Source organism: Eptatretus burgeri, chromosome 12 (assembly GCF_056783735.1).
Source record: "Eptatretus burgeri isolate ZD-2024b chromosome 12, Ebu_testis_v1, whole genome shotgun sequence".
NCBI classification, from domain to species: Eukaryota; Metazoa; Chordata; class Myxini; order Myxiniformes; family Myxinidae; genus Eptatretus; species Eptatretus burgeri.
In genome coordinates this window covers 100,604,691-100,631,509 of record NC_140972.1, presented here as the reverse complement: position 1 = coordinate 100,631,509, position 26,819 = coordinate 100,604,691, and the positions used below count along the sequence as shown (strand labels likewise).

General features: G+C 47.7%; 1 protein-coding gene across 2 annotated transcripts in view; it reads right to left on the bottom strand.

The window, feature by feature from the left end:
- SRP72 (signal recognition particle 72) overlaps positions 1-26,819 on the bottom strand; it is a 146,918-nt gene that overhangs the window by 109,788 nt on the left and 10,311 nt on the right. For both annotated transcript variants that reach the window (XM_085849092.1, XM_085849093.1), the window contains exons 2-7: positions 26,556-26,676; positions 23,459-23,582; positions 23,167-23,314; positions 18,219-18,326; positions 17,388-17,419; positions 5,713-5,837 (exon numbers count right to left, since the gene is read on the bottom strand). In XM_085849092.1, coding sequence (XP_085705218.1) covers positions 5,713-5,837; positions 17,388-17,419; positions 18,219-18,326; positions 23,167-23,314; positions 23,459-23,582; positions 26,556-26,676 — 658 coding nt within the window. The remainder of the gene's footprint in view (positions 1-5,712; positions 5,838-17,387; positions 17,420-18,218; positions 18,327-23,166; positions 23,315-23,458; positions 23,583-26,555; positions 26,677-26,819) is intronic.

Here is a 26,819-nt window from a genome sequence, read left to right as displayed (position 1 = left end):
AATACTCTTCCTTTACCACGTGCCCTTTTGAATTCTTCATGTACTCCTCCTTCCTCCTCTTCCTTCCCACCCGGAGCCCTATAAAATCATCCTACCAGTATCATACTGTTTTTACAATCTCTAATCTCTATCCATACAGAATCGTCAACAGTTATTCCTTCCTTAATGTCACCCCTTTCTCTTGATGCAATGCTGTCCTTTACCCAGATTGCTACTGCTCCTATTCTCTCCTTCCTATCACAACGATACACCTTGTAGCCTTCCAATCCTGTCCTCCAGTTACTCTCCCCCTTAAACCATGTCTCACTCACTGTAACTATATCGTACTCCTTGCTATCTACTTTGGCTTCAAGCTCTTCCATCTTATTATTTAAACTTCTGACATTGGTATGGAATATGTTAAACTTTTCCCTTCCTGAAATTATATTTTCCTGCCTGGCCTTACTAATCACAATTACATCATCCGTTCCTTCCTTAATAGCGTCCCCACCCTCAACTGACCTAAAAAAAAAAGCCTGAAATCCTTCCTCAATTCCCACTGCAAACCTTGCTGCCCCCTTTCTATTTAAAATATGGCCACCATTCCAGAAACACTCCCTTTGTCCCCTAAATGATTATCACTGCTTCCGAAATGTAAAACCTTCCTCCCTGCACCATTCTTCCAGCCATTGGTTGACATCTCTCACTGATCATAATTTCCATATTGCTTCCTAATCTTGGGAGGATCCCAGAAAACCTGACCTCACAACTCTTTGCTTTCAGCAACCTCCCCAATACCCTGTATCTATTTTTCAAAACCTCTGAGTAAACTTTCCCTGAATCATTAACACCAAGGTGTACCACAACCAACTTCTTCCTGCTGTGACCCAATACAACATCGTTTACACATCCTTCAATGTCCCTAACTCCCGCTCCTTCAAAACTACACAGAACTCCATGTCTGCAATCCTTCCTACAGAATGAAGAATCTACATATTTATTAATCTCATCACCACAAAAACTGTCTCCCAGACCTCATGTCTACCAATTTTGATTGCTGCACCTCTGCCACTACCTTCACTACCTGCACCCACAGAACTCACTACCTCACCACTTCCTGTACCCTCACCGCTGCCTGCTACCACTGCACAATCACCGCTGCCTGCTACCGCTGCACCATCACCGCTGCCTGCTACCACTGCACCATCACCGCTGCCTGCTCCCGCTGCACCACTACTGCTGCATGCTCCCACTACACCATCACCGCTGCCTGTTCCTGCAGCACCTTCACCACTGCTTGCTCCTGCTGCACCATCCATCCATCCATCACCGGGACCATACTTTGTACAGAGCGTTGGTGCTGCTGAAGCAGTCTCCCTCGGCTCTTGGGCACAATCCTGGATGGGTTAGCATTCCGACACAGGATACTCGAATGGCTCAATCATTCCAGGAAGCTGGTACTCATTTTGACAACCTCGGAAGGATGACAGGCCGAGTCAACCCCACCTGATATTAATTTAACGGCCAAGTGGGATTTGAACTCAGGACCTTACAATCCCAAGCCCGCCACCCTAACCATTAAGCCAACACCAGGCATGCTGCACCATCACCAGTGCCAATATTCTCGGCAACCTCACTCCACAATCGTAACCATCTCTTATCTACGAATTTCTCCCATTCTGCTGCTAAAGTTTTGTGTAAGGCTCACATGGCTACACCTGGATGGGTTTGTGGGTTCGAGGAGTAGCAGTTGAAGCCTATCCAGGTTCCTTCTGATGACTCCATCTTTGCTATTTACCATTCGAGTTCCTTCTGATGACTCCAATGCAGTTTATTGTGTTGCGTTGCATTGTGAGTGTACAATCACGGTTGAGGTGTATGTACAATCATGACCATGTATGGAAATCACGATTCATGTCTGTGTGTACATATAATCCTTACCATAATTGAAGGACGTGTGTGTGTGTGCGTGTGCGCGTGCGCGTGCGCGTGCGCGTGTTTACTCCTGCAGTTCTGTGCCGATTACATCCAGACTTGCAACGTAGGATCAGCATGACCCCCAATTTATGTGTCGGGGTGTTTTTATATTTGCTGGTGGTCTTGGTGTGGGGGGGGGGGTAGAGGAGGAGCAAATTCTCTCTGTAGATGTGTATCATGAAGTGCTACCCAGTGTGATCACTCCTCATTTTAGTGGGGCAGATAACAGCAATTTTTGAGAGGAATCGTGCAAATGATGATACAAGCATCAAATTTGGCACATTTTTTCTCCAGGGGATTCTAATCAAATCTGCCTGATTGGTCATTTGAAAATCCAAATTTTGAAAAATTTGAAGAAAAAAAAAAAAAAAACTTTAAAAAAGTCAAGATCACGAATCAATGTTGGATGCTGGCGAGATTGGTGAATGTTTCAGAAACATCATCAAAGACGTTCCAAGTCTGCCATGCAGTTTTCTTCCCTTTACCGCGGAAGGCAGACACGACGTCACATCCAGTGAACGCATGGAAGTATGGGATCCCTCCAGCTTTCTCAGGCCCTATTGCAGAAACTACCTCATGGACTGGAATACATCGCGCCTTGGCTCGTTGGCCAAAGGCAATCCACATGTTCTCAAGACCTAGTTCCTGTAAGGATGGCAGTACAGATATTGCACTGACTAGTACGTCCGTGTCATTAGCCTTAATGATAATGGACTTGCTTCCATCCGTCGTTGCATCCTTGGCGTGTACAAATATTCCAGTGTCAGCTTCTTCATGACAACATGGAGACACAGCATCCAGTGACTTCCTTGTGTTGCTAATGGCATCTTCTCCTTTTGTGACAATGACTGTGCTTGTCGTCTGTGCTTCACACATCTTTTCCGCAAGGAAGTGAAACAGCTCAGTCTTGTTGCTGTCATCTCGAAGAAAGCTTCTCCAGTTACTTGGGGTCTTACTGGTTCCTGTCACACTTCTTCTGATTCTTCGCCCCTTTTCGACCTTGCCTCGGACTTCAGACTTGACTTCTTGTACACATAAAACACGACGTCCACCCTCTCATAACTGGCACCATCGGATTCCACCTTTGGGATGATGTCTTCCTTAGCATAGTCATCAAATATCTTTGAAGTGCGTGGAGGTAGGGCATTGATAAGTGCTGAGCCATCAATGATGACTGCATCTTCCCTTGGTTCTCTGTCTGGGATGTTCACTTGCGCTTCAAGAATTTCAGCCAGCTGTGACTTCAAATTTTTTTGAAAATTTTTTTTTTTTTTCAAATTTTTCAAAATTTGGATTTTCAAATGGCCAATCGGGCAGATTTGATCAGAAAGCCCTGCAGAACAGAAATGCCAAATTTGATGCTTGTATCATAATTTGCCCGATTTTTCTACTATCTACTACACTATTTTCATAAATGCCAAGGTGAGCCAATGAAAAAAGCCAAGAATTCACAAGGTTTCGGAAAAGCAGTGAAAATAGAAAACCTATAAGCCAAGAAAACCTATCGAAAACCAAGATGTCAAGGTGAAGAACGAATAGACAAGATCTTGTGAAAGAAGCCAAGGAGTGGTCACACTGGTGCTACCTCCAGGTGGGGGGAGGGTATTACAAGTCTCCACCATTTTCAGTCCTGTATTCCTGGCCCCACATTTTCCTGTAGTGTGGTGTTTTGAATTATAAGCAGGACGTATTTTTTTTGCTTCATGCACGTAACCCGTGGGGGGGGGGGTTTGGTTTTAAAAAATATTTTGGGAGCGACTTGGGCAGCTGTCAGATGCACATATACCGCCCAAATAAAGGTATGTGTTCGAAGAACGGTTGAATGCTTAGAATAAGATCGCCCATCGGGCGGGTACTCTACTAGTATGTATAATCACACATAATCAGCGTGTGTGTGTGTGTGTGTGTGTGTGTGTGTGTGTGTGTGTGTGTGTGTGTGTGTGTGTGTCTCAGATCTGCAGAGAGTGAAGAAGCTGCTGCTTGCCAATCAGAGGGATGAGAGAGATGGTACGGCAGAGGGTGGAGTCATCAGCAAAGAGATAAAGAGGATTCTCCAGAGAGTCGGAGAGATCATTGATGAAAACCAGAAAAAGAACAGGGCCCAGAACACTGCCTTGAGGAACTCCAGTATGGACAGGAAGAGGGGATGAAAGAACTCAATTTAGGGGCACACGTTGGCTGTGATGGGAGAGGAAGTCTGTGAGCCATGAGTGGAGATGGCCTTGGATACCATCGGAAGAGAGTTTGGTGGAAGTGGTATCCCGGTGAAAATTCTACATGCAGAACGCTGCATCCGAAAAAAATTGAAATTTCTTGAGCGTTGTCTTCGCAACAACTCACGGAAGAAAAAAAAATTATGTCATCGGTCATGTGGTTCAGCAGCAATATCGTTGTTTTCTTTCTTTATTTTTAAAAACTTTAAAAATTATCTCCGAAATGGCTGAACAGATTGAGGCAAAACTTTACACATGTTCCCCAAGATATGGGTGTACAAGTTTGTTAATGACCAATTGATAGGTCACATGCTTTGGTGGCCATATTGGATTAACCCGAAAACATTTAAAAACCTCCTTCTCCAGAACGGCTGGACAGATCGAGGTGAAACTTCACATACACCATCCCCAAGATTTGCGGATACGAGTTTGTTCACAAAGAAGTAATATGTCAAATGGTTTGGCAGCCAAAATTGGATTGAAGGAAAATATTAAATAATGTTTTCTCTGGAACCACTTCATCAAACAACATGAAACTTCACAATTATGATCTAGTAGACATGGGAAATGTGCGTTTTAAATTTCAACCCGATTGGCCACATGGTCTGGCGGCCAGAATTAATTGTTTGAATCTTGAGAACTTTGAGTTTTTTGTATTTTTTTTTTTTTTAAAACGGCTCAATGGACCCTGGTGACAACATTTATTACTTTTTCAGGTTATTTAAACGCCAATTCAATTGATACTGACGATGTCCCCAGGTAAAAGGGCCAGCTGCATACATAATCAATAGATTGAACACTTCGTGTTACTTGGTCCATAACTCGTCAATCCTGTGTTGTATGAAAGCAGGGTTGTGTCAAAGCTGGACGTCTTGGTACCCGGTCATCACCGCTCGCAGTGAAAAAGTGGCAGTTCCAGTTAGATTTGATATCATACAAACTCTTTTTTGTTTGGTACAAGTTTTCACAGTCGAGAATAATGCTCTGCCAGTGATGCATGTTGTCATTGAGATTATACTTTTTAAAGTGTAGGTCAAACAGTGAGGGTAGGGTTCAGCTTGGGGATGGATGATGGCATGAGTGGCAAGGGAGGGGGCAGGGCTACATCGATGCCCCGCACAACGAAAGGTCATCCACAAATCTGCAAGGACCAATTTCAAAGCACTACAACCCCACATGAGAAAGTCACTTTTCATTACAAACCAGGCACTGCAAATAACAAAACTTCAATGAAACAGTTAAATGTCCCATTATAAAAGCAACGAAGATCAAGCTAATCAAACAAAATAGTGATCGGTGCAAAAGACCCAATATAACTGCGGTGAAACTCCAAAGTTTCTAGTTATCGGAACAATTATAGCTGTACTGTGCATCAGTGTGAATGCCACAGTGAGTCCCACAGGATCTTTACTTCAGTGGAATTGAATGCCAAATACTCGGACAAAGATGACCACTATGTGGCACCTCAGTTAAAAGGTACAACTGAAAATGGTTCAGCGGTTACAATCACAAAACGGTAAATAAAGGATGCATCAAAACTAACCTGCCCTTCACGACCTGGCTGTAGAGCTGCATAGCCTCGTCGTTGAAGCCCTGTTGCTGCAACACATAGGCCATCTGTACGTGGATCACCGAAAGCTCATCTTGCAGCTCCTCCTCTGCCACATCCTGCCAATAACACCACCACAATCATTATTCATGCGATGGCACAACTCACAGCAATTCCAAGCTTATAAGATGAATTAGTAGTTTTAATTAAACTTTCCAAGGTTATACACAAGCAAATATAGGTTTCAACAGACTGAATCAATCTTGTGGCCCATAGATTGATGGTTCACAGTCAATATCTTGCATTTAAAATTCACACAACTTCATTACACACAGGCCTCCACAATTCACTGACATGGCAAAGTTATAAAAGCAACAAACCTGTGATAAAATCAGATATTAGGGTGAAACTGACACCAGCTACCAACACTCCCCTCACTTGGAGCACCAGCATACAGATTGCTTGCCAATCGATCAACAATGGCCCTTTGCATAGAGTAGTAGAGCTGCTTCGCCCCTTACCCTTCTTATAATCTCTTTTGCCAGTCAGATGGTCCACTGGCAGTATGAATGAGCAGTTTATACATTGGAGCGATGTCTCATAGTATTCTCAAAGTCTGTCCAGCTGTACTTTTCTTTACAGACTTTCATGGCTGTGGGCCAGGTGCTTCATCTTGCCCCCTATAGTGATGTATGACCTTTTATTCTAACTAACCATTTATGCTTGAAGTGTTATCTATAATGGTGTCAGACATCGAAATGGCAATTATCTGCCTGTTCCCCACTGTTCCACTGTCCATTTGTCTGTCTTCTATACTCTGTGATTTCACTCATCCACAACATTTGATCTCTGGATTTAAGAAAATATTGTTACGGCTGTGGAAATTCGCAGAACACGATAAAGGTCCTTAGTTCAGTTAGATCGATAAGTCTGTGTTCAGTTAGATTTTCCCACCGTTGTTTAATGGGATTTTTTCGTGTGGACAGGGCTGTGAATCTTCAGTTAGCCGTTTTTGTTTACTATCGTTATTTTGGACCAACCACCAACATCACTCTCATCAACCACTTCACAACAACCACAACCACACCTGCCTCTCAACAACCACGCCATCCTCACCACTCCGCCAGCAACCGTCAACATCTCCACGAACACAAAAGGGGAACAACAACAACTCCCGCCCCGATTTCTCTGGTAAACAAGATTGACGGTTGGGAAACAACAAATAATCCAGCCGATCTCTGTTGGAATGTCCCCCCCCCACACACACCAAAAAGGGAGGGGCGCCAGGGGAATAAAAGGGCACGCAGAGCGCCAAGTGAGGCGGTCCGTCAGGTGGAAGAGAGTGTCTGTCGGGGTTCGGAGAAGCCAAGGAGCTGCGGAGAGAGTCGGCGGCTCGTGGTCTTCTGTCTGTCTGGGTCTTGGAGAAGCGGTCCGTGGAGCGACCCGTTCGTTGGAGCTTGCAGTCGGTGGAGAGGCGGGCGTCGCGGAGGGGACGCAGACTGGAGGCGCCGCTCTGCCAGCTGTGTCGCGCGAACCTGCACTTTCGTGCGAGGAGCGCCGGAGAGAGCTCGCCGGCCCCGTGGAAGGCCCGAGTCAGCCGCGGCTATCCTAGCTGCCGTGGGAACAGACGTCGCAACCCGCCCATCAAGGCACCACGAGGGTGCAGGTAACCTGCAACGGTCTCGTGGGACTCGTTCGGTCTGCCAAGTCGCATGCCATAAAGGTCTACGGACCCTGTCTGACTCCTCTGTCTGTGGGGGTAGTCTTTTCTTTTCCTTGGGTTTTGCTTTCGAATGTATGTTGTGGCGCCGTGTCTTGCGAAGTAAAACTGTATAAGTGGCTGTACATAAATTGTTTATAGTCGGTTGTAGTGCTTTCCCTTTATTGAATGCATACGTGCATGACTGTATATGTGTGCTGTATAATAAATGTGCTTGGTTAAATGTACCCCGTTCGTCGTATCTTTTTCCCCGATTGGAATACCATCTTGCATTGCGGAATAGTGGTTGGGTTTTAAACACCCGGTAAATAGAATCGGATCCAGTGAGGTCCGGCGATAATACCCGCTCGGTTATCACTGCAGAACGGAACGGACCGCTTGAGGAGTTAGTGTCAAAGCCGACTTGCGTCGAGGTCTGGCTCTTCGGTAGGTTACCCGTGCGGGTACTTAGGTATATCGATATTTGGCGATTGACCCTATTTCGCGCAGGTAGAATACGGGCTGGGCCGTGGTGGGATTAAAAACCCACCCGTGACTGGTTTCTGGCGTTGTTCCAGAAAGTCACGACTGAATTGTCCGTCCGGTGGGTGAGCGGCTACTATTAGTGAAAAGCGGTCGCTCGTACACTGGTGGGCGCGAATTCGTAACTATATATATATATATATATATATATATATATATATATATATATATATATATATATATATATATATATATATATATAGTTGTGGTTGACGAAATTCGCAAACCACCATTCAGGTCCCGTAGGTGAGATATCTCTGTAAGTATATGTGTAGTTAGGCCCAAACCCGTTGTTTAGAGGGAATAAATGTCATTCATTCGGGCTGCGACCCTTTTAGATAGCCGTTTTTCTTTTACTATCTTTATTTTGGACCAGCCGCCATTACTACCACCACAACCACCACCAACCACGTCTCAACAGCCATCACACAACAACCACCAACCGCAACGCCGCTTCACAACAACAGCCACGACCCTTGCCGTCACATCTCGCTCTCGCAACCATCGCATCACCGCCATTCCCGCGCCGCTTGTGGGCACCGATCCTGGACTCGTACAGGCGCGCACCGAGCAGCGGGTGCAAAAACACCAGCCTTTCCCAGAAATCGGATCAAAAACGATTCACGACCACTTCTGTTCCGTCCTATCAGCGAGCGTGGGGCGATTTGGCCCCACCTCCAGGTGCGTCGGAGTATAATCGCTATATGCAGATTCACGGATCAAAAATCATTCACGCCCACTTTTCCTCTGTCCAATGGGGAGCCAGCCAGAGGTGAAGGGTCGAAGGTGAAGGAGCGAAGCCCCGGGGCTATAAAGGGCCGCGTTCGCTCGCCGGGAAGGCAGTAGTTGAGTTGGAAAGAGTTGAGAGTTTCTGAGAAGAGGAAAGCAGTTGGACGCAGTTGGACGGAGTTGAGAAGAGTGGAGAGTTGGAGAGTTGTGGCGGCGGCGAAGGCAGTCGAGAGGGCGCTCGTGTCAGAGTCGGGGAGCTGCGGAGAGGGGAGGCCGGTAACGCGACCGAGGTCGCGGTGGAGACTCTCGTCGCGGGACCCAAGCCAGCGAGATATCCTCATTCCCCCGAGCATCAACAACCCCCTCCTGTTTCCCCCCCGCGCTGAGATAGTGTGAGAAGAGGGCCCCGTTCCCACCCCATTCCAGGCAGTGCCAGCGAGGCGCGCGGAGTCGGGGCGCCGCCGCCATCTTGCGGCTCATCACCAGACGGGTAGGCTCGACGCGGCCTCGGCCCCAGGCCCGTCTGCCCCCCTCATCGTTGAGGGTGGCCCCTTCCTTTTTCTTTTGCTTTGAGTATATGTGTTGTCGGCGCCGTCTGTGAAGTAAAACTGTATAAGTGTTGCCGTGTGCTCGGTAGTCGGTAGTAGATCTGCATTGTTGCATTTGCTTTTTGTGCAGAATTGTTGTGTTTCTTCTACTTTTACATTTGCTTTTGGTGTATAATTGTATATGTGTGCTTTCCGTTTGCCGCGGAATAAATGTGCTTTATGTTGAACTGTTTTTCCCGTTTCGCTTCGTCTTTTCTTTTATTGAATCTCCAACTTACTTCACGTAAAGGGTTGATCATGGGCTAAATACGCCCAATAATTAATCGAACCGTCGAGGTTGACGATAACACCGCTCGATTATCCCGATAGGAAGGAACGGGTCGCTTAAAGTGGCCCGTGTCCGAAGTCGACCTGCGGCGAGGTGCGATCGCCCGGTCTACCCTCCGTGTGGGTACTTAGGTAGGTCGAATTTGGCGAGCAACCCTATCCCACGCGGGGGGCCGATTGGCACGATCGTGGTGAGGCTGAAAGGCCCACCCGTGACTAGTTCCCGGCGTTAGTCCGAGAGGGTCACGACGGGATTGTCCGTCCGGTGAGCAACGTGCCGCGATTCGAGTTACGTGGCCGCCCGCACGCCGGCGGGCGCGAATCCGCAACACTGGTGTCAGGTCATGAGATACAAACTCATCCCCCTCCTCGCGGCACTGGTATCGGAGAACGGGAAAACGGGCTCTCCTGTCTTCAGCTAAATTCACGGGAATCGGTCCAGGGGTGAGAGGAGCGACCCCCGATTCCCTCCAAATTACGAGCGATTCAAATTAACCCTTTACGAGAAATAAGATGGCGTCTCAAGGCGAGCGGGAGCCGGGGGTATTAGAAATGTATATGTGTAGTAATGTAGGATCCATGGTCCAGGATGAAATCCGCGTGCAGGAAATGTTGGTTGTGCAGGAACACGAACTCCCCCAACTGAACCCAGAGCCCGAAATAGGTGAGGCGGCGGCCGCGGTGTATGACACCTCCCCTCCCCCTCTCCGCCAAAACCCCCCGATCCTTGCCGAATCGTCTCAGCTGAGTGCACCTGACATGGCGCAGCTATTCGCCATGCTGGCAAAGATGAATGCGGATGCGCATGAAATGAAAAACGAAATAAAAAGCATGAACAAGCAAATGAACGAAATGGAAACAAACATGAAGGAAGAAATGAAAGAGCTGCGGGGTGAGAGGCAGAAAATAGGCCGAAGCCTGCAGGCGGGCATGAAGGCGACGACAGTGGAGCTCAAAATGGCGACGCCACGTGTGGGAGCGAACAAGCTGGGAGGGAGTGCAACGGCTGTCAGGCCCGCGGTGGAGGCGGGTAAGGAGAAAATAATTCGGGGGACGTATTGGGTGAGAAGCGTGACGGAGACGTGCACAAGGGAGATAAGAGACGAGGTGAAAGGAATTGCGAGGGAGAGAAAAGAACAATTAAGACGGAAAGCAAGGATGAGGTACGCGGAGATCGTGAAAGAGCAAGGAGTGAAAAACAGGGAAGGACTGGAGCGACTTAAGGAGAAAGCAAGGTTGACCTACCTAAAGATAAGGAAAGACGCCAGAAAGAAGCGGAGACTAATAGACAGGAGGGGACAACAGAAACTTATAAATGTATAGAGACACGGGAGACAGAAAAAATAGAGGAGAGACTGCATGATAATGACAAGGCAAGAGACATACACACACACACACGGAGGTAGTGGAGGATAGTGAGGGTGAGCTCGCGGAGCGTGTAGGGACCCAGTGCGAGCAGCTGGATGGCCTCCTCCAGGAACGAGGGGAGGGAGTATGCCCCCTTGAGGCGAGTCACGACCAGGTGAGTAAGGTCGTGCTTTGCGAGTTCGAGGGGAGGAGTGCTGTGGACGGGTGCACGCCGAACTTAGGGGGTATAGAGGCCCCGGAGACCCTAGTGGGGACACGAATCCCCAGTGTGGTTGTCCCGGTGTGTGTGGTGTCGAGGTGTGTGTTCACGAGTGTGGCGAAATGCGTGCTGCAACGCACGCATAGCGCGGGTCCTAGGGCGTGTGTGAGAGCGACCGGGTGGGTGACAAAGACCCCGTGTGTGGAAGCGACCCCGTGTGTGAGTGGTGTGGTGGTAAGTGTGCAGAAGGGCGTGCTTCCCAGCACGCCGTGTGTGGATGAGGCACCGCGGATGAGTGCCCCCGCGTGTGTGAGTGAGGCACCGCGGATGAGTGCCCCCGCGTGTATGAGTGAGGCACCGCGGATGAGTTCCCCCGCGTGTATGAGTGAGGCACCGCGGATGAGTTCCCCCGCGTGTGTGAGTAGTATGGTTTGTGTGAGGGAAATGGCACGAGTGAGTGAAAGGCCGCGAGTGAGTGGAGCCACGTGTGCAAGGGTAATGGCATGCGTGAGTGAGCGGCCGAGTGTGAGAGAGACAGCGTGTGCAAGGTCGTTGTGTGTAAGGGAGATGTCGGTCGGCATGTGTGAACATGCAGCCGCGTCTCCCGGTGTGAGTTTAATGGTGAGGTGTGTTAGCGTCGTAACACGCGGGAGTGCGTGTGTGGAATAGAGACGGAGACTGCGACAGAGGAAAGAAAGCCGAGTAGCGGCTGCAGCTGTTTCGGGAACCGTGCCGGGTTCACCCAGCAGCGAGCGCGAGGTCCGTGCTGTGCAATGCACGAGACCCCCACGTGCTCGCTTGCGAGAGTGAAGTCCCGGTCCGGAAACGCACGCGGTGGATTTGCCGATCCCGCGGATGGACAAAGTTTAGGCAGGTAAACGGATTTGGACCGGACGGGTTCTCCACACGGGCATGTGTGTTGCGCTCCAACGGGCAGAGCACATGTGTTCGCGTGGGGAACCCCTCGAGACGTGGGGCTTGTGTTTTTTTATGCGCACGGTGACGTCATGGCTGCACGTGGGGTTGGAATCCGGCAGGAGGGGTATCCCTGTCGGATGGTACCGTCCAAGGAGGGACGAGGTACACGTGCAGCTGCATGACGTCACGGGCAGGTGCAAAGTGCGCGAGCTGCGAGTTGCCGCGCTGGTGCTGCGCATGTGGAAAAAAAAGAAAAAAAAAGCAAGCCTCACTTTCGGGTGCACAGGATTCCCGGGCAAGGGGTGGAAGACCCCCTTACCAGGGCACAGGATGGAAACTAGTTAGGGGGAAGGGTTAGCTTAGCTAGACCGACTTCATGGGGCAGGGGTAAGTCCTCATGGAGTCCGTGGAATGGATGAGTTAGAGGGATTGTAGCCAGATTTAGGATGGGAAATTATTTTTTTGATTTTTAGGACAGTGACAGACTTGTGAGTGTGTAGAGGGGACGTAGTTTAGCTACGTAGTGTTAAATGGAACGTGCTATAGTTTAAGGGACGACGTGGGAGCACGAGTTAGTTAGGGGATGTAGATAGAAGGATGGCAGAGTTCAGCGGTGAGTGTGTTGAAGAGTTGGTGAGTGAAGTGGAAGCATGTGCTTGGTGAGTGAGTGAGGCCAGCGGGTCTGTGTGTATGGAGCGAATGGGGAATGCATGGTGCGATGAGTGATTGGGGGCAGGAGTGACTCCCGCCCAAGGGACCCCGGGGTCAGTATAAAGTGAGTTAGGGGGTTAGTCAAATTTACAAAATGGAGGTCGTTTTGTTGTTGGTGTGAATGTAGGCTCGAAACCCATTTGGAGGGGTGCAGGAGCCCTGTTGACGGGCTGGGAGCGTGGCTGCGAAAGGTGAGTATCGCTGAGTGGGTACCCCGGGCACCAGGCTAGTCGGCCGTGGTAGGCCAAGGGCCCATGGGGGGCCGGGATAGCGTAGTGGGCACGGGTGCGCCTGCTTGGTGCGGGGGCCCGGGGCGCCATTAGCCGCGTGGGCAGTGTTGTGGGCACGGGTGACCCTCGGAAAGGGGCCCGGGAAGCCAGCCTGCCACGTGTGCGTTTCAGGGGAGGTGCCATGGGGGGCACTCCCCGGTGTTAGGGAGCTGGTAGGCTCGGAGGCAGTGTAGTGCCCGGGGGTCCCATAGCTGGAGATTCGGCAGAGGGTCGTGCCTGCCAAGGGGAGCCACGCGTCCCAGCCATGAGACCGTGTGAGGGCACGGAGAGAAAATTGGGGGGCGAGGCCCGAAATTGTGAGGACACCAACACAGGCGACGGGAATCTGGGTTGTTAGAACCAATAGTTTAAGCGAGAGGCGCTTGTTGAAAGCCCCGGGGTAGTTTAACAGTTAAATGGTTAGGGTAGATAGGAAGTGTACCCCTCCGCACCATCCATCCCCTCGCTCTCGTTGTGGGCCGCTGGACCCACTTTGGGTTAGATCGCTGAACTCTAGGGAGGCCATTCTGAGGCTTGGATTGGGCCTCGACACAGGACGCTAGCTCTCCCTTATTCCCCTCCGGGAAGGGAACGTAGGGGTTGGGAGTAGGCAAGGTGACAGGATAGGTTAGCCGAACAAGGACAGTACAGGGGGTTCGGGGACGATTTATAGTGGGGAAGTAAAAATAAAAAAATAAGTTGGGGCTAAATTGGGTTTTACAAATTAAGGGAGTGGGTATGTACAGTGACGGGCAAAGGCGATAGGTGGGAGGGAGACAGGTAGGTAGGTCTGAGCCCGCCTTCCGAGTGGCCAGCACCACCGCACTCCCTCCACCAACCTCCACTGAACGGCAAAGGCTGGCCAGCTTTATCTGCTGGCTGCGTTGCTGCAAGGCAGAGGCCGGCCAACTTCATCGGCAGCTGTTGTGTGCTGCAAGGCCTGTACCGGCCGGATCGGCTGCAGCTGCTGTGCTGCAAGGCCTGTACCGGCCGGATCGTCTGCAGCTGTTTGCTGCAAGGCCTGTACCGGCCGGATCGTCTGCAGCTGTTTTCTGCAAGGCCTGTGCCGGCCAGTTCATCTGCCGGCTGTGTTTGCCTGCAGCGGCCTTGTTCTGCAGGCTGTGTTTGCCTCATCACCTTTGCCATGCCATGCCCACTGCCCCTGTTCACCAGCCCCGTTCAATTTTTGCTTTGCCCCCCCTGTTCATTGCCATGTGCACCAGGATCAGAAAGCAACAGTTTGCAAGCTGCAACAACTGCCCTGTTGGCAGCTACAACACGGGCCTGCAGTGGCGGCCCGTGCACCGTGTTTGCGTGCATCCATTCATCCATCCATACATCCATCCGTTGTGTTCATTGCGTGTGCCACTTGAGCTGGCACGGAGACTGCGTTTGTGCAGCCCATGCACCGTTGTGGTTCACTGCGTTCAGTTCAAAAGGGAAGGCCTTGGACTGCGTGTGAGCAGCCGGCCACGTTCCCTGTCACCTGCATTGTTTGAGCCAGAGACTGCATGCGAGCAGCCTGGCTCCCTGCTAACTGCTTTCTTTTTGCAGAGTCCATTGATCCTGGGCCATGGTTTAGTGTAAAATTTGTAAGTTAAGGTTAAGATGTACTGTAAATATGAGTGCGCCCCTGGCATGTCTGTCCTAGTGCCGGCAATTTTATTTAAGTCGTCCGTGTGAGTGGGTTTGTTTAGGTAGTTACTCAGCCCTCAGGTTATTTATTTTGGGGACACGAATACCATGAATGTCGCACTCAGGGATCCGTAGGTAAAATGTACTAGGGGAAAACTACACATGATGGCACACGAAAATTTGACGACTCGGGACGAGTCTGTAAAAAGGGGAGGGGGTAGTGTTGTGGTTGACGAAATTCGCAAACCACCATTCAGGTCCCGTAGGTGAGATATCTCTGTAAGTATATGTGTAGTTAGGCCCAAACCCGTTGTTTAGAGGGAATAAATGTCATTCATTCGGGCTGCGACCCTTTTAGATAGCCGTTTTTCTTTTACTATCTTTATTTTGGACCAGCCGCCATTACTACCACCACAACCACCACCAACCACGTCTCAACAGCCATCACACAACAACCACCAACCGCAACGCCGCTTCACAACAACAGCCACGACCCTTGCCGTCACATCTCGCTCTCGCAACCATCGCATCACCGCCATTCCCGCGCCGCTTGTGGGCACCGATCCTGGACTCGTACAGGGCGCGCACCGAGCAGCGGGTGCAAAAACACCAGCCTTTCCGAGAAATCGGATCAAAAACGATTCACGCCCACTTCTGTTCCGTCCTATCAACGAGCGTGGGGCGATTTGGCCCCGCCTCCAGGCGCGTCGGAGTATAATTGCTATATGCAGATTCGCGGATCAAAAATCATTCACGCCCACTTTTCCTCTGTCCAATGGGGAGCCAGCCAGAGGTGAAGGGTCGAAGGTGAAGGAGCGAAGCCCCGGGGGCTATAAAGGGCCGCGTTCGCTCACCGGGAAGGCAGTAGTTGAGTTGGAAAGAGTTGAGAGTTTCTGAGAAGAGGAAAGCAGTTGGACACAGTTGGACGGAGTTGAGAAGAGTGGAGAGTTGGAGAGTTGTGGCGGCGGCGAAGGCAGTCGAGAGGGCGCTCGTGTCAGAGTCGGGGAGCTGCGGAGAGGGGAGGCCGGTAACGAGACCGAGGTCGCGGTGGAGACGCTCGTCGCGGGACCCAAGCCAGCGAGATATCCTCATTCCCCCGAGCATCAACAACCCCCTCCTGTTTCCCCCCGCGCTGAGATAGTGTGAGAAGGGGGCCCCGTTCCCACCCCATTCCAGGCAGTGCCAGCGAGGCGCGCGGAGTCGGGGCGCCGCCGCCATCTTACGGCTCATCACCAGACGGGTAGGCTCGACGCGGTCTCGGCCCCAGGCCCGTCTGCCCCCCTCATCGTTGAGGGTGGCCCCTTCCTTTTTCTTTTGCTTTGAGTATATGTGTTGTCGGCGCCGTCTGTGAAGTAAAACTGTATAAGTGTTGCCGTGTGCTCGGTAGTCGGTAGTAGATCTGCATTGTGTTTCTCTTTTACATTTGCTTTTTGTGCAGAATTGTCGTGTCACTTTTACCTTTGCTTTTTGTGCAGAATTGCCGTGTCACTTTTACATTTGCTTTTGGTGTGTAATTGTATATGTGTGCTTTCCGTTTGCCGCGGAATAAATGTGCTTTATGTTGAACTGTTTTTCCCGTTTCACTTCGTCTTTTCTTTTATTGAATCTCCATCTTACTTCACGTCAAGGGTTGGTCGTGGGCTAAATACGCCCAATAATTAATCGAACCGTCGAGGTTGACGATAACACCGCTCGGTTATCCCGATAGTACGGAACGGGTCGCTTAAAGTGGCCCGTGTCCGAAGTGAACCTGCGATCGCCCGGTCTACCCTCCGTGTGGGTTATCATTAGGTAGGTCGAATTTGGCGAGCAACCCTATCCCACGCGGGGGGCCGATTGGCACGATCGTGGTGAGGCCGAAAGGCCCACCCGTGACTAGTTCCCGGCGTTAGTCTGAGAGGGTCACGACGGGATTGTCCGTCCGGTGGGCGACGTGCCGCGATTCGAGTTACGTGGCCGCTCGCACGCCGGCGGGCACGAATCCGCAACAATATATTATATATATATATATATATATATATATATATATATATATATATATATATATATATATATATATGTATATATATATATATATATGTGTATATATATATATATATATGTATATATATATATATATATATATATATATATATATATATATATATATATATATATATATATATATATATATATATATATATATATATATATATATATATATATATATATATATATATATATATATATATATATATAGGAAGTTAAAAGTAGTGGCACCATTTCTATAAAAAAACTAATGAGCGAAAGTACAAACAAAAAAAATGTTTGTATTTTAGCAATCCATTCCAACCATTTCACAAAATCAGTAAGAATGTGGCATCAAACCCCTCACCCCATGCATACTCCCAAGTCCAATGTCTCAACATGCGCACCATCCCGAATGAAGTTCCTCTTTATGTCCACCCTCCTTAATCAAACCTCTCTGCTTACCACATGCACCGTCCCCAAATCAAATCATTCACCACGTACACTCTTCGTTGTAAAGCCCAACTCCATACAGATCCTTCCACATTGCACATGTACCCACCCCCGACCCCCACACTTCACCAACTGGTCTCATACAAAAAATAAAAAATAAAAAACAACTCTGTTTGCAAAACTAAAACTTCAAAATGCATTCTCTCATCAATAGAAGAATTTTCCTTTGTGAAATAAATAAAAATGAATGGCATGTCACTTACAGGGTCTTCAGTCAGACTTTGTCTGCAAAGATCTGTTGAATTCAAGAAAATAAATTGATAAACAAACAAATGTCAAATTCAACAACAAAAATAAATCAAATTGAAAACAGTTGCTGTGTAAATGATTTAAATGCATCGACTGGAACTGATAGGGATGGTTATGAGACATGTGTTGGTCCCCATGGGTCTGGAACTTTGAACCAGAATAACACTAAGTTCCTTGACTTTGCAAGAAGTCATGGACTTAGGGTGGCTGGTTCATGGTTTCAGTACCCACAAGCTCATCGCTGGATTTGGTATTCCAACGCTGGCGGTGTGGCAAAGCAGATTGACCATGTGCTCATTGATAGTTGCTGGAGGATGATCCAGAACTCAGGGCCTCCCGGAGTGCTCAGTTCCTCAATACCGACAAACAGGCTTGTCAGTCAGATATATATATATATATATATATATATATATATATATATATATATATATATATATATATATATATATATATATATATATATATATATATATATGTATATATATGTATACACAGATATATAGTCAGTCAGATATATAGTCAACCCTGAAGTTGCAACTTAAATCCAGGAGAATGGTACCATCCCTGCCGAGGCTGGATGTTGGGAAGCTCAAGGATGAGAGGGTAGGTGAGGAGTTTGCAAACAACTTCTTTTTCCAATTTCTTTCAACTCAAATTTCCTTTTCTTCCCAAACATTTCAATATTGCTAGATAGTGACATAATTGTGGTTGGGAGGTCTGCATCTATTGTCAAGCACATTCAAATCATTCACAAGATTTATTACGATGTGGGCAGGCAGACCTACCTTCTGCATTCTTTAGCTTCTCAAGTCCCTCTTTCATCTTTCCTTGGCCAATTAGAGTGCAGGCAGCATTGTAACACAGTTCATAAGTGTTTTCTGGGATTCCAAGTTCTTCCTGGAAGAAAACTTTCAAAATTATTCATTACACAGAAAGACGTCGAAGTTTGGATATCAAAATAAATACATAAATTTTGTTACACCAACGAACAATAATGGAGCAGCAAGGAACATGAAATCACCTTCCCAGTCTGGGAACCAGACATCAGAAAGGGTACGAATAGAAAGGACAGAAGATGAGATACTAATTCATCCTTTTCAGTTTAAAAACTTTCAAATGATGATAAAATCAAACCTTTCATTGAATAACCTCATTTCTTGTTACATTTATGTCACAAAACAACAAACAGCATTTCTTTTTCCTCAAATTATACCTTTAAACAGCACATTCCCCCGAACTGCTCAACTTGAAAATGCTTTCTTAATGTAAGAACCCTACAGTTTAGATAAAAGGAAATGATCTTCCTCTCAAACAGAAATATTACAAGATTGATATGCATAAAATGATAACCCTATCTATGTAAATACACAATTCTCAGACTTCATCCGACTTCCTTCTTCCCACATAACATCATTCCTTTTACAAATACGAGGGACTCATTCTTCCACATCCTTGAAGATTATTATCCATGCCGTCAAAGGGGTCTACAAAAATGTTAAGGAGAAACACGACTGGAATATTCTTCACCATTGTAACAAATGATGCACAAATTAAAGAAAGTGTAATACTGCTCAAGCCTACCATTAAATAAAAATAATACTCGTCACATACATTGCTAATTCTAAAATATAAATAAATATTGATAGAATCATGCATTCTTGAAGCATGTTCAGGCTCGAAATCTTATGTAATAATGTACTTGTTTGTGAGCGTTTCTGCAATAATCCTTCCCATCCATTGGTTGGAAAACTTGCCTGACTCCAACCACCCGTGATTTCATCCGGATGAAAAATCTTACGGCCGCCATTCTGCTCTGCGAAGCCAAAGACGCCATGGAGCTGTCATATTCACAATCGCTGTGCACTCCCTATACGTGTTCACTTCATTGTAAAACTACCAAAGTGACAGTTACATTGTAAACCACTCGCTCAGGGCGACGAAGCACGAACCACCCGCTCAGGTTCGGCCGAGCACGAACCACCCGCTCAGGTTCGGCCGAGCACGAACCACCCGCTCAGGTTCGGCCGAGCACGAACCACCCGCTCAGGTTCGGCCGAGCACGAACCACCCGCTCAGGTTCGGCCGAGCACGAACCACCCGCTCAGGTTCGGCCGAGCACGAACCACCCGCTCAGGTTCGGCCGAGCACGAACCACCCGCTCAGGTTCGGCCGAGCACGAACCACCCGCTCAGGTTCGGCCGAGCACGAACCACCCGCTCAGGTTCGGCCGAGCACGAACCACCCGCTCAGGTTCGGCCGAGCACGAACCACCCGCTCAGGTTCGGCCGAGCACGAACCACCCGCTCAGGTTCGGCCGAGCACGAACCACCCGCTCAGGTTCAGCCGAGCACGAACCACCCGCTCAGGTTCGACCGAGCACGAACCACCCGCTCAGGTTCGACCGAGCACGAACCACCCGCTCAGGTTCGACCGAGCACGAACCACCCGCTCAGGGCGACCGAGCACGAACCACCCGCTCAGGGCGACCGAGCACGAACCACCCGCTCAGGGCGACCGAGCACGAACCACCCGCTCAGGGCGACCGAGCACGAACCACCCGCTCAGGGCGACCGAGCACGAACCACCCGCTCAGGGCGACCGAGCACGAACCACCCGCTCAGGGCGACCGAGCACGAACCACCCGCTCAGGGCGACCGAGCACGAACCACCCGCTCAGGGCGACCGAGCACGAACCACCCGCTCAGGGCGACCGAGCACGAACCACCCGCTCAGGGCGACCGAGCACGAACCACCCGCTCAGGGCGACCGAGCACGAACCACCCGCTCAGGGCGACCGAGCACGAACCACCCGCTCAGGGCGACCGAGCACGAACCACCCGCTCAGGGCGACCGAGCACGAACCACCCGCTCAGGGCGACCGAGCACGAACCACCCGCTCAGGGCGACCGAGCACGAACCACCCGCTCAGGGCGACCGAGCACGAACCACCCGCTCAGGGCGACCGAGCACGAACCACTCGCTCAGGGCGACCGAGCACGAACCACTCGCTCAGGGCGACCGAGCACGAACCACTCGCTCAGGGCGACCGAGCACGAACCACTCGCTCAGGGCGACCGAGCACGAACCACTCGCTCAGACTTATGGAGCACGAACCACTCACTCTGAATCGGTTTGGGGTCCGTGCAAACATTATAACTTTTTTTTTTAAAACGTCCGTTTTTCACCAGATTTGCTTTGATTCCCTGTCGAGCACCTCACAAAACTTCCAAAAATATAGACACAGATCTGACAGATGCTATGGAAAAGCAGTCCCTCTGGTGGACAGGACACAAGGTTTAGCAGTGAATGCATTAAATCATACAGCTTAATGAAGCTGGTTAATTTTGGCACATTCCTAAATTTTTTGTTCACTCAATATAATTCTCCAAACAGTAGAAAAACATTTGTGGAAATTTCCCATTTTCTTGTGATTGTATGGAGAAGGAGGGAACATAGCCTTGTTTGCTTAAAGTAAATAGGTAAAATCGGCTTCGTTATCAGACTCGTTATTTCTTTAAATTATCAGATTTCACAACAGATTTTGACACTTTTAGTCTGCACGATATCCAATCCTCAAAACCCAAATAATGCTTCGATGATACTTTAATTTGTCCGTGAGAGCAGATCGTGGAAATTTGTATCATATAATGCATGAAATCGCTCCAAGCTCCTAATTCGAAAACTATAGCACTTACAAAAATGATGTATGCAGCGAATCGCAGCAATGATGAACAGGCATTCGATAATACAGGGTGTGTCAATAAAAGGTTAACCGCTTCAAATGACCTTTGTACTTTTAGTCACTTCCTTCATGTTTGTTTTGTTTTGCAGGAGTGATCAATGATCTTTGGAGAAGTCATTCAAGCATAAGCAAAGTATTCTCTGAAAAAAATGACGTTTTCTACGGAGCAGAGTAAACATTGTCACGTGGTATTTTGAGATCAAAGCAATTGTTTCCGTCCAGACGAGGTTCTGCACTGAATATGGAGTGCATCCCAGAAACAAGCCAAGCAAGCCAGCCATTTGGAAACTTGTGAAAAAGTTGAAAAGTGAACGGACGATTCTCAATATTAACCAGGGCAGGTCCGGTCACCCAAGAAGTGTATGGTGTGAAGGAAACATGGAACGAGTTCGTGAGTCAGTCATGCAAAGTCCAAAGAAATCGCATCGACAAAGATCAGCTGAACGGGGTCTCACTCACAGCAGTATCAGAAGAATAATGAAACAAGATTTAAACCTCTTTCCTTACCACATCACAACAGCCCATAAATTGACCGATGGGGATAAAGCAGCATGAGTTGCTGTGTGTGAGATGCTGCAGCAGAAGATGGAGGCAAACCCAAACTGGATTCGCGATGTGAGGTTTCGTGACGAGGCACACTTTCACGTCAATGGTGCTGTCAATTCACACAACAACATTTTCTGGGGAAGTTAATGGCTAGATGAGGTTGAAGAGAAGTCGCTTAAGGGTCAGAAAGTCACTGCTTTTGTGGCCGTCAGCTACAGAGGTGTGTTTGGGCCAGATTGGTTTGAAGACAAAAACGGAAGAACGGTTATCATCAATCAAGAATGATGCCGGTCGATTGTCAACACATTTCACGAAGACTTGAAGGGATCGATGAGCATTGCAGCCCTCCGGCGACAATGGTTCATGCCAGACGGTGCTACCCCGCATACAGCCAATGAAACAATTGCCTTTCTGCATCAAAAATTCGGACGACGAGTTCTCAGTTTACGTATGGAAAATGAATGGTCTCCACAGCACCGACCTCAATCTGCTGGATTTTTTTCCCCTCTGGGGAGCTTGTAAGGATAATGTCTACAAGGAGCACCTCAGATATGAACCTGATCTGAAGGCAGCAGTTGAGGCTTATGTACAGACAGTAACCATAAAAACTTACAGAAACATCATTGAAAACTTCGCAGTTCATGTGAATAAATGTTGTGCGTGGGGGTGCTCACATCGAACACCTCAACTATAAACGCATTAACACAGAATTAATTTCATTTCTCCATGATCTGGTTTTCATTTTCCAAGATAATTTTTTGTTTTATTACTCAATGTTTTGGTTAATAAAGTTTTGAAGTGGTTAACCTTTTAATGACACCCTTTACGAGTGAGGAAAGTGAAAAAAACACGTTATCAGGAAGAAATCGTTGCGGCCTGTTCTAAGTCAAGGCATGGTTGAAAAGGTGAAAAAAACGTGGCGGCTGCAGACCCCAGCGAGGTTACACAGGAAACGTCTTAAGACCCCAGAAAGTGAGGTGGCCGAGGATCGCCTGATGAAGGAAAAATTAAATAAGGCCATTAATTATCTTCAAAAAGGATGTTTTAATTAACCCAAACACCCAATTTTCACTCTTGCACTTCCTTGGAGTTTTCTTACAGTGCATGCAAAGTTTCAGACTGCTCGGTTTTATAGTTTTGGAGTGATGGAGGACACACACACACACACACACTTATTAGTATGGACAGAATATATAAATCGACTCCTCGCATACTATACTAGCTGAAGAAGCTGCATAAAGCAACCATGAAAAGCTACCCAAAGTAAGCCCTTTGCCGTTTCAAACCCTTCTCAGAGTTCCTAAAGTTGCAAAGGCGTTCACAAATAGTACACACACTATTGATCACTTGACTAAAATCATTTTCAACATTGATTCCAACAACAGAGATATAGCTCCATCATACAACATATGTGTCACTGCCAGGTGCATGAAAACCCCACCAACTTGCCGATTCAAAACCTATCCAGAGGGCAAGAGAAGCATGAGCTGCAGAAAGGTTTGTTCGCCTTTCTTCATCGTAATCATCCTGAGAGTTTCTGAGGAGATCCTGGTAAACATCCAAGCACTCCTTGTAGTTTTCAAGACGATACAGCTGCAATATGTAATTTGGCAAAATAAATAAACAATTTCAGGAAGCATATAATTGATGTGATTCAATAATACAACAGTAAGAAAATTAATTTCATAAATTTCAAAATTAACAGGTTTTTTTTGGCAACACTGAACATACACTTACCACTTGTCCATACAATTCTTGTAGTTTACATGATTTTTCTGAAGTGGCTTCAATTGTCTTGAGTGCATTTTCCATTCTATTCAAGCGGTACTCGCAATAAGCTTTCTCAAATCCAACCACGTCGCTGAAGTCAAATGAGAAAACAAGAACAAACATGAGCAAGAAAATCAGAAGATCAGACAATTTTCCTTTGATAATGATGCAACAAAATCAAAACATTTATAAAACTAGAACCGCACTTGGAAGAACGCATACCTCCGGCATACTGAACAGTTCATGTTTTGTATCCTGAACAGTTTATGATCTGGATCCAGACCTTCAAAATCGAATCGGCTTATTCTTGTCACCGAACAAACTCATCCACCAAGTTTCGTCACAACTCGTCCACAACTTTTTGAGAGATCATGCGACATGTCATTTTTGGTCCCATCTCTCAATGCTAAAGAATCACTTTTAAAATTCTAGAATCCAGATCCAGATCTTCAGCAAAATCGAAGCATTTCATCTTTGGTACATACCCAACCTCTCCACTAAGTTTCGTCCAAATCCATCCATAACTTTTTGAAATATCCTGCTCACAGACAAACAAACAAGGGTTAAACCATAACCTCCATACACCTTTTGAGGGCAGAGGTAACGATGGCCGAATGTATTTGATGAGGTCATGACAATTTTTTTGTCAAAAATTATTGAAGAGTGACTTTGTGAAGAGAAGCATTGGTCCCATGGATTGTTTTATGCTGGTACGTTTACAATGCACTATGGGACAAATTGCTTGTTATACAAGACTTCACAATGTTTGTTGAAGCTACATGCTAATTGTAAACAGAGTATAAGAAGAATGTGACAAGTGTTAAAACTATCACCTGGATTTAAGCCTTGTGGAAAGTGCAAATGTTTTAACAACATTGAGCAATTTCTGGCTGCTCAACACTCGCACCTCTCACTCCCACACAATAGGCACCTTCAGTTTTCCTCCCACCTTCCCCCTTCCTAAGCGTTTGGGTTGCGCCGGTTCGCCAGGTATCAAGAGGTCGCTAATCCTCAACTGCCTCTTATATCCCTGGGCCACCTCTAATTTTCCTCAGGTGTGTGTGTGTATGTGTGTATGTGTGTATGTGTGTATGTGTGTATGTGTGTATGTGTGTATGTGTGTATGTGTGTATGTGTGTATGTGTGTATGTGTGTATGTGTGTATGTGTGTATGTGTGTATGTGTGTATGTGTGTATGTGTGTATGTGTGTGTGTGTGTGTGTGTGTGTGTGTGTGTGTGTGTGTGTGTGTGTGTGTGTGTGTGTGTGTGTGTGTGTGTGTGTGTGTGTGTGTGTGTGTGTGTGTGTGTTGGTGCCTGTCCATCCATTGATTGGGACCATACCCTGTGCAGAGCATTGCTGCTGCCTAAGCAACCACCTTGGCTTTTGGGCACAATCCTGGACGAATCGCCACTCTAACACAGGATACCAGCAAGCTGACAGAGTTCGGAAGGATGACATGCAGAGTCAACCCCACCTGGTATTAATTCAACAGCCAAGGATGATTTGAACTCAGGATCCTGGGATCCCAAGCCCACCACCCTCACCATTAAGCCAACACAAGGCACACACTGGGTCATGTGGTCAAATTATTAGCGTTCACGGTCAATTGGAGACCTGTCGTGACACAAAGTTATTCGTGTGCGACGGCCTGCGATTCCCGGGGAGAAACCAGGGACAACCCATCCCTCGTTGTACACCCTCACAATCCCCAGGCCGCAACAATATTTTGAGGGGCAACAACCCCCCCACCACCCTCCACGTAGACTCCCTTAGACCCTGATTTATTTTTAATGGTGTGAACAAACTTTAGTACACCACGGGTGATAAAGGTTGTGGTCAAGTTTCATGGGGATTCTGTGTATAGTTTAGAGAAGAGAAAAAATACCTATTTTGGTGGAGGTCAAACCCCAACACCCCCCCGCCCCCCACCCCAGTCCCACGCAGACCCACTTAATGAGCACAGATATTGATGCGGGCAATACACCTTTGTTAGGTGCTCACCGATCGCATCAGCTCACCTGACTAAAGTCCAGGTAATCTAATAATAATAATAATAAATTAATTCGTATATTTTATTTTATTTAAGATCGACTGGTCAGAACTCTAGGATTGACTGATTAGAAACCACTGACTAAGGGTAAATGATGAGGTGAAAAGGGCAGAGAGAAGAAGTGCAAGAGCAGCAGAGCAGATTTTTAGGAAAAATCAAAGAGCGGCGGAGCTCCTTGTGAGCCAACGGCCATCCATATCGGGAGCCTGACTGCGTCTGCTAACATGCGCCTGCAGTTGGACGCCTCTTTCTCGGAGGTTGGTGGCAGTATTTGCACTCCGGCCAGCCTAACACACTTCATTCCGCAAAACACATTCCCTGGGTGCTCACCTGGTAGCGGCTGGACAAGATAACCAAGGAACTACTGTTAGCTCGGATGACCAACAAAATATGTACCCAGAAAGTAAATACCTTTGGATTTTTAATTTTTTTAATATTGTGAACAAACTTTGGTACATACCGAGTTATGAAAATTGTGGCCAAGTTTCATTAAAATCATGTGTGTAGTTTCAGGGAAGAAGTTACAAGTGTTTGTGGACGGACGGACGGACGCCATCCCATACGCTTCCCGGAACTACGTACCTTCCAGGTGAGCTAAAGATGGTGTGTGTTGCTTCCTTAATTGATGCACAGCATATAAAAGGACAAATCATGAACAAACGATGCTGGGAAGGCAATGGCAAACCATACAGTACAACTACTGCCAAGAAACTGGTGCGGAATGCACTGGCTCTGTGTAAATAGTGCGACGGATCAAATTAGCACCAATTGGTGGAAGGTGTTCCTACACGTCATGTACAGTATAAATGGGGGGAATTGACCCACCCAGAGCGAAGGCTTGTTTACTCGGTCATGTGATTCCGAAACTCGAGGGCGCTCGGTCCGAACCATCGGTGCAAAGGTGTGCGTGCTTGGACATCAGGTCATAGAGAAATGAGAATTTTGTACTTTGGGCGACAATACCATGGAACCCAAGATAAAACACATGGACATTGGACGAGGTGCAACTTACGGACTCAGCACCTTTGTCTGGCCCTGGATGAGCTGCAAAGCCTCCTTGAAGGCACCTTGTTGGATCAGACAAACCACCTTGCAATGTAGAGCAGTCACGTTGTCCTTTTCTTCCTTCAACACTGAGCACACAGCATCAGGGAGCAGGCATCAGGTAAAGGACGAAGGCATCACGTGGTGCAGCAAAGCAAGCTATAAACACCAAGAACACCAATTAGTGCAGGGGCATATGTTTGCATGTTGGCAAATTATGTTAATTTGTGGC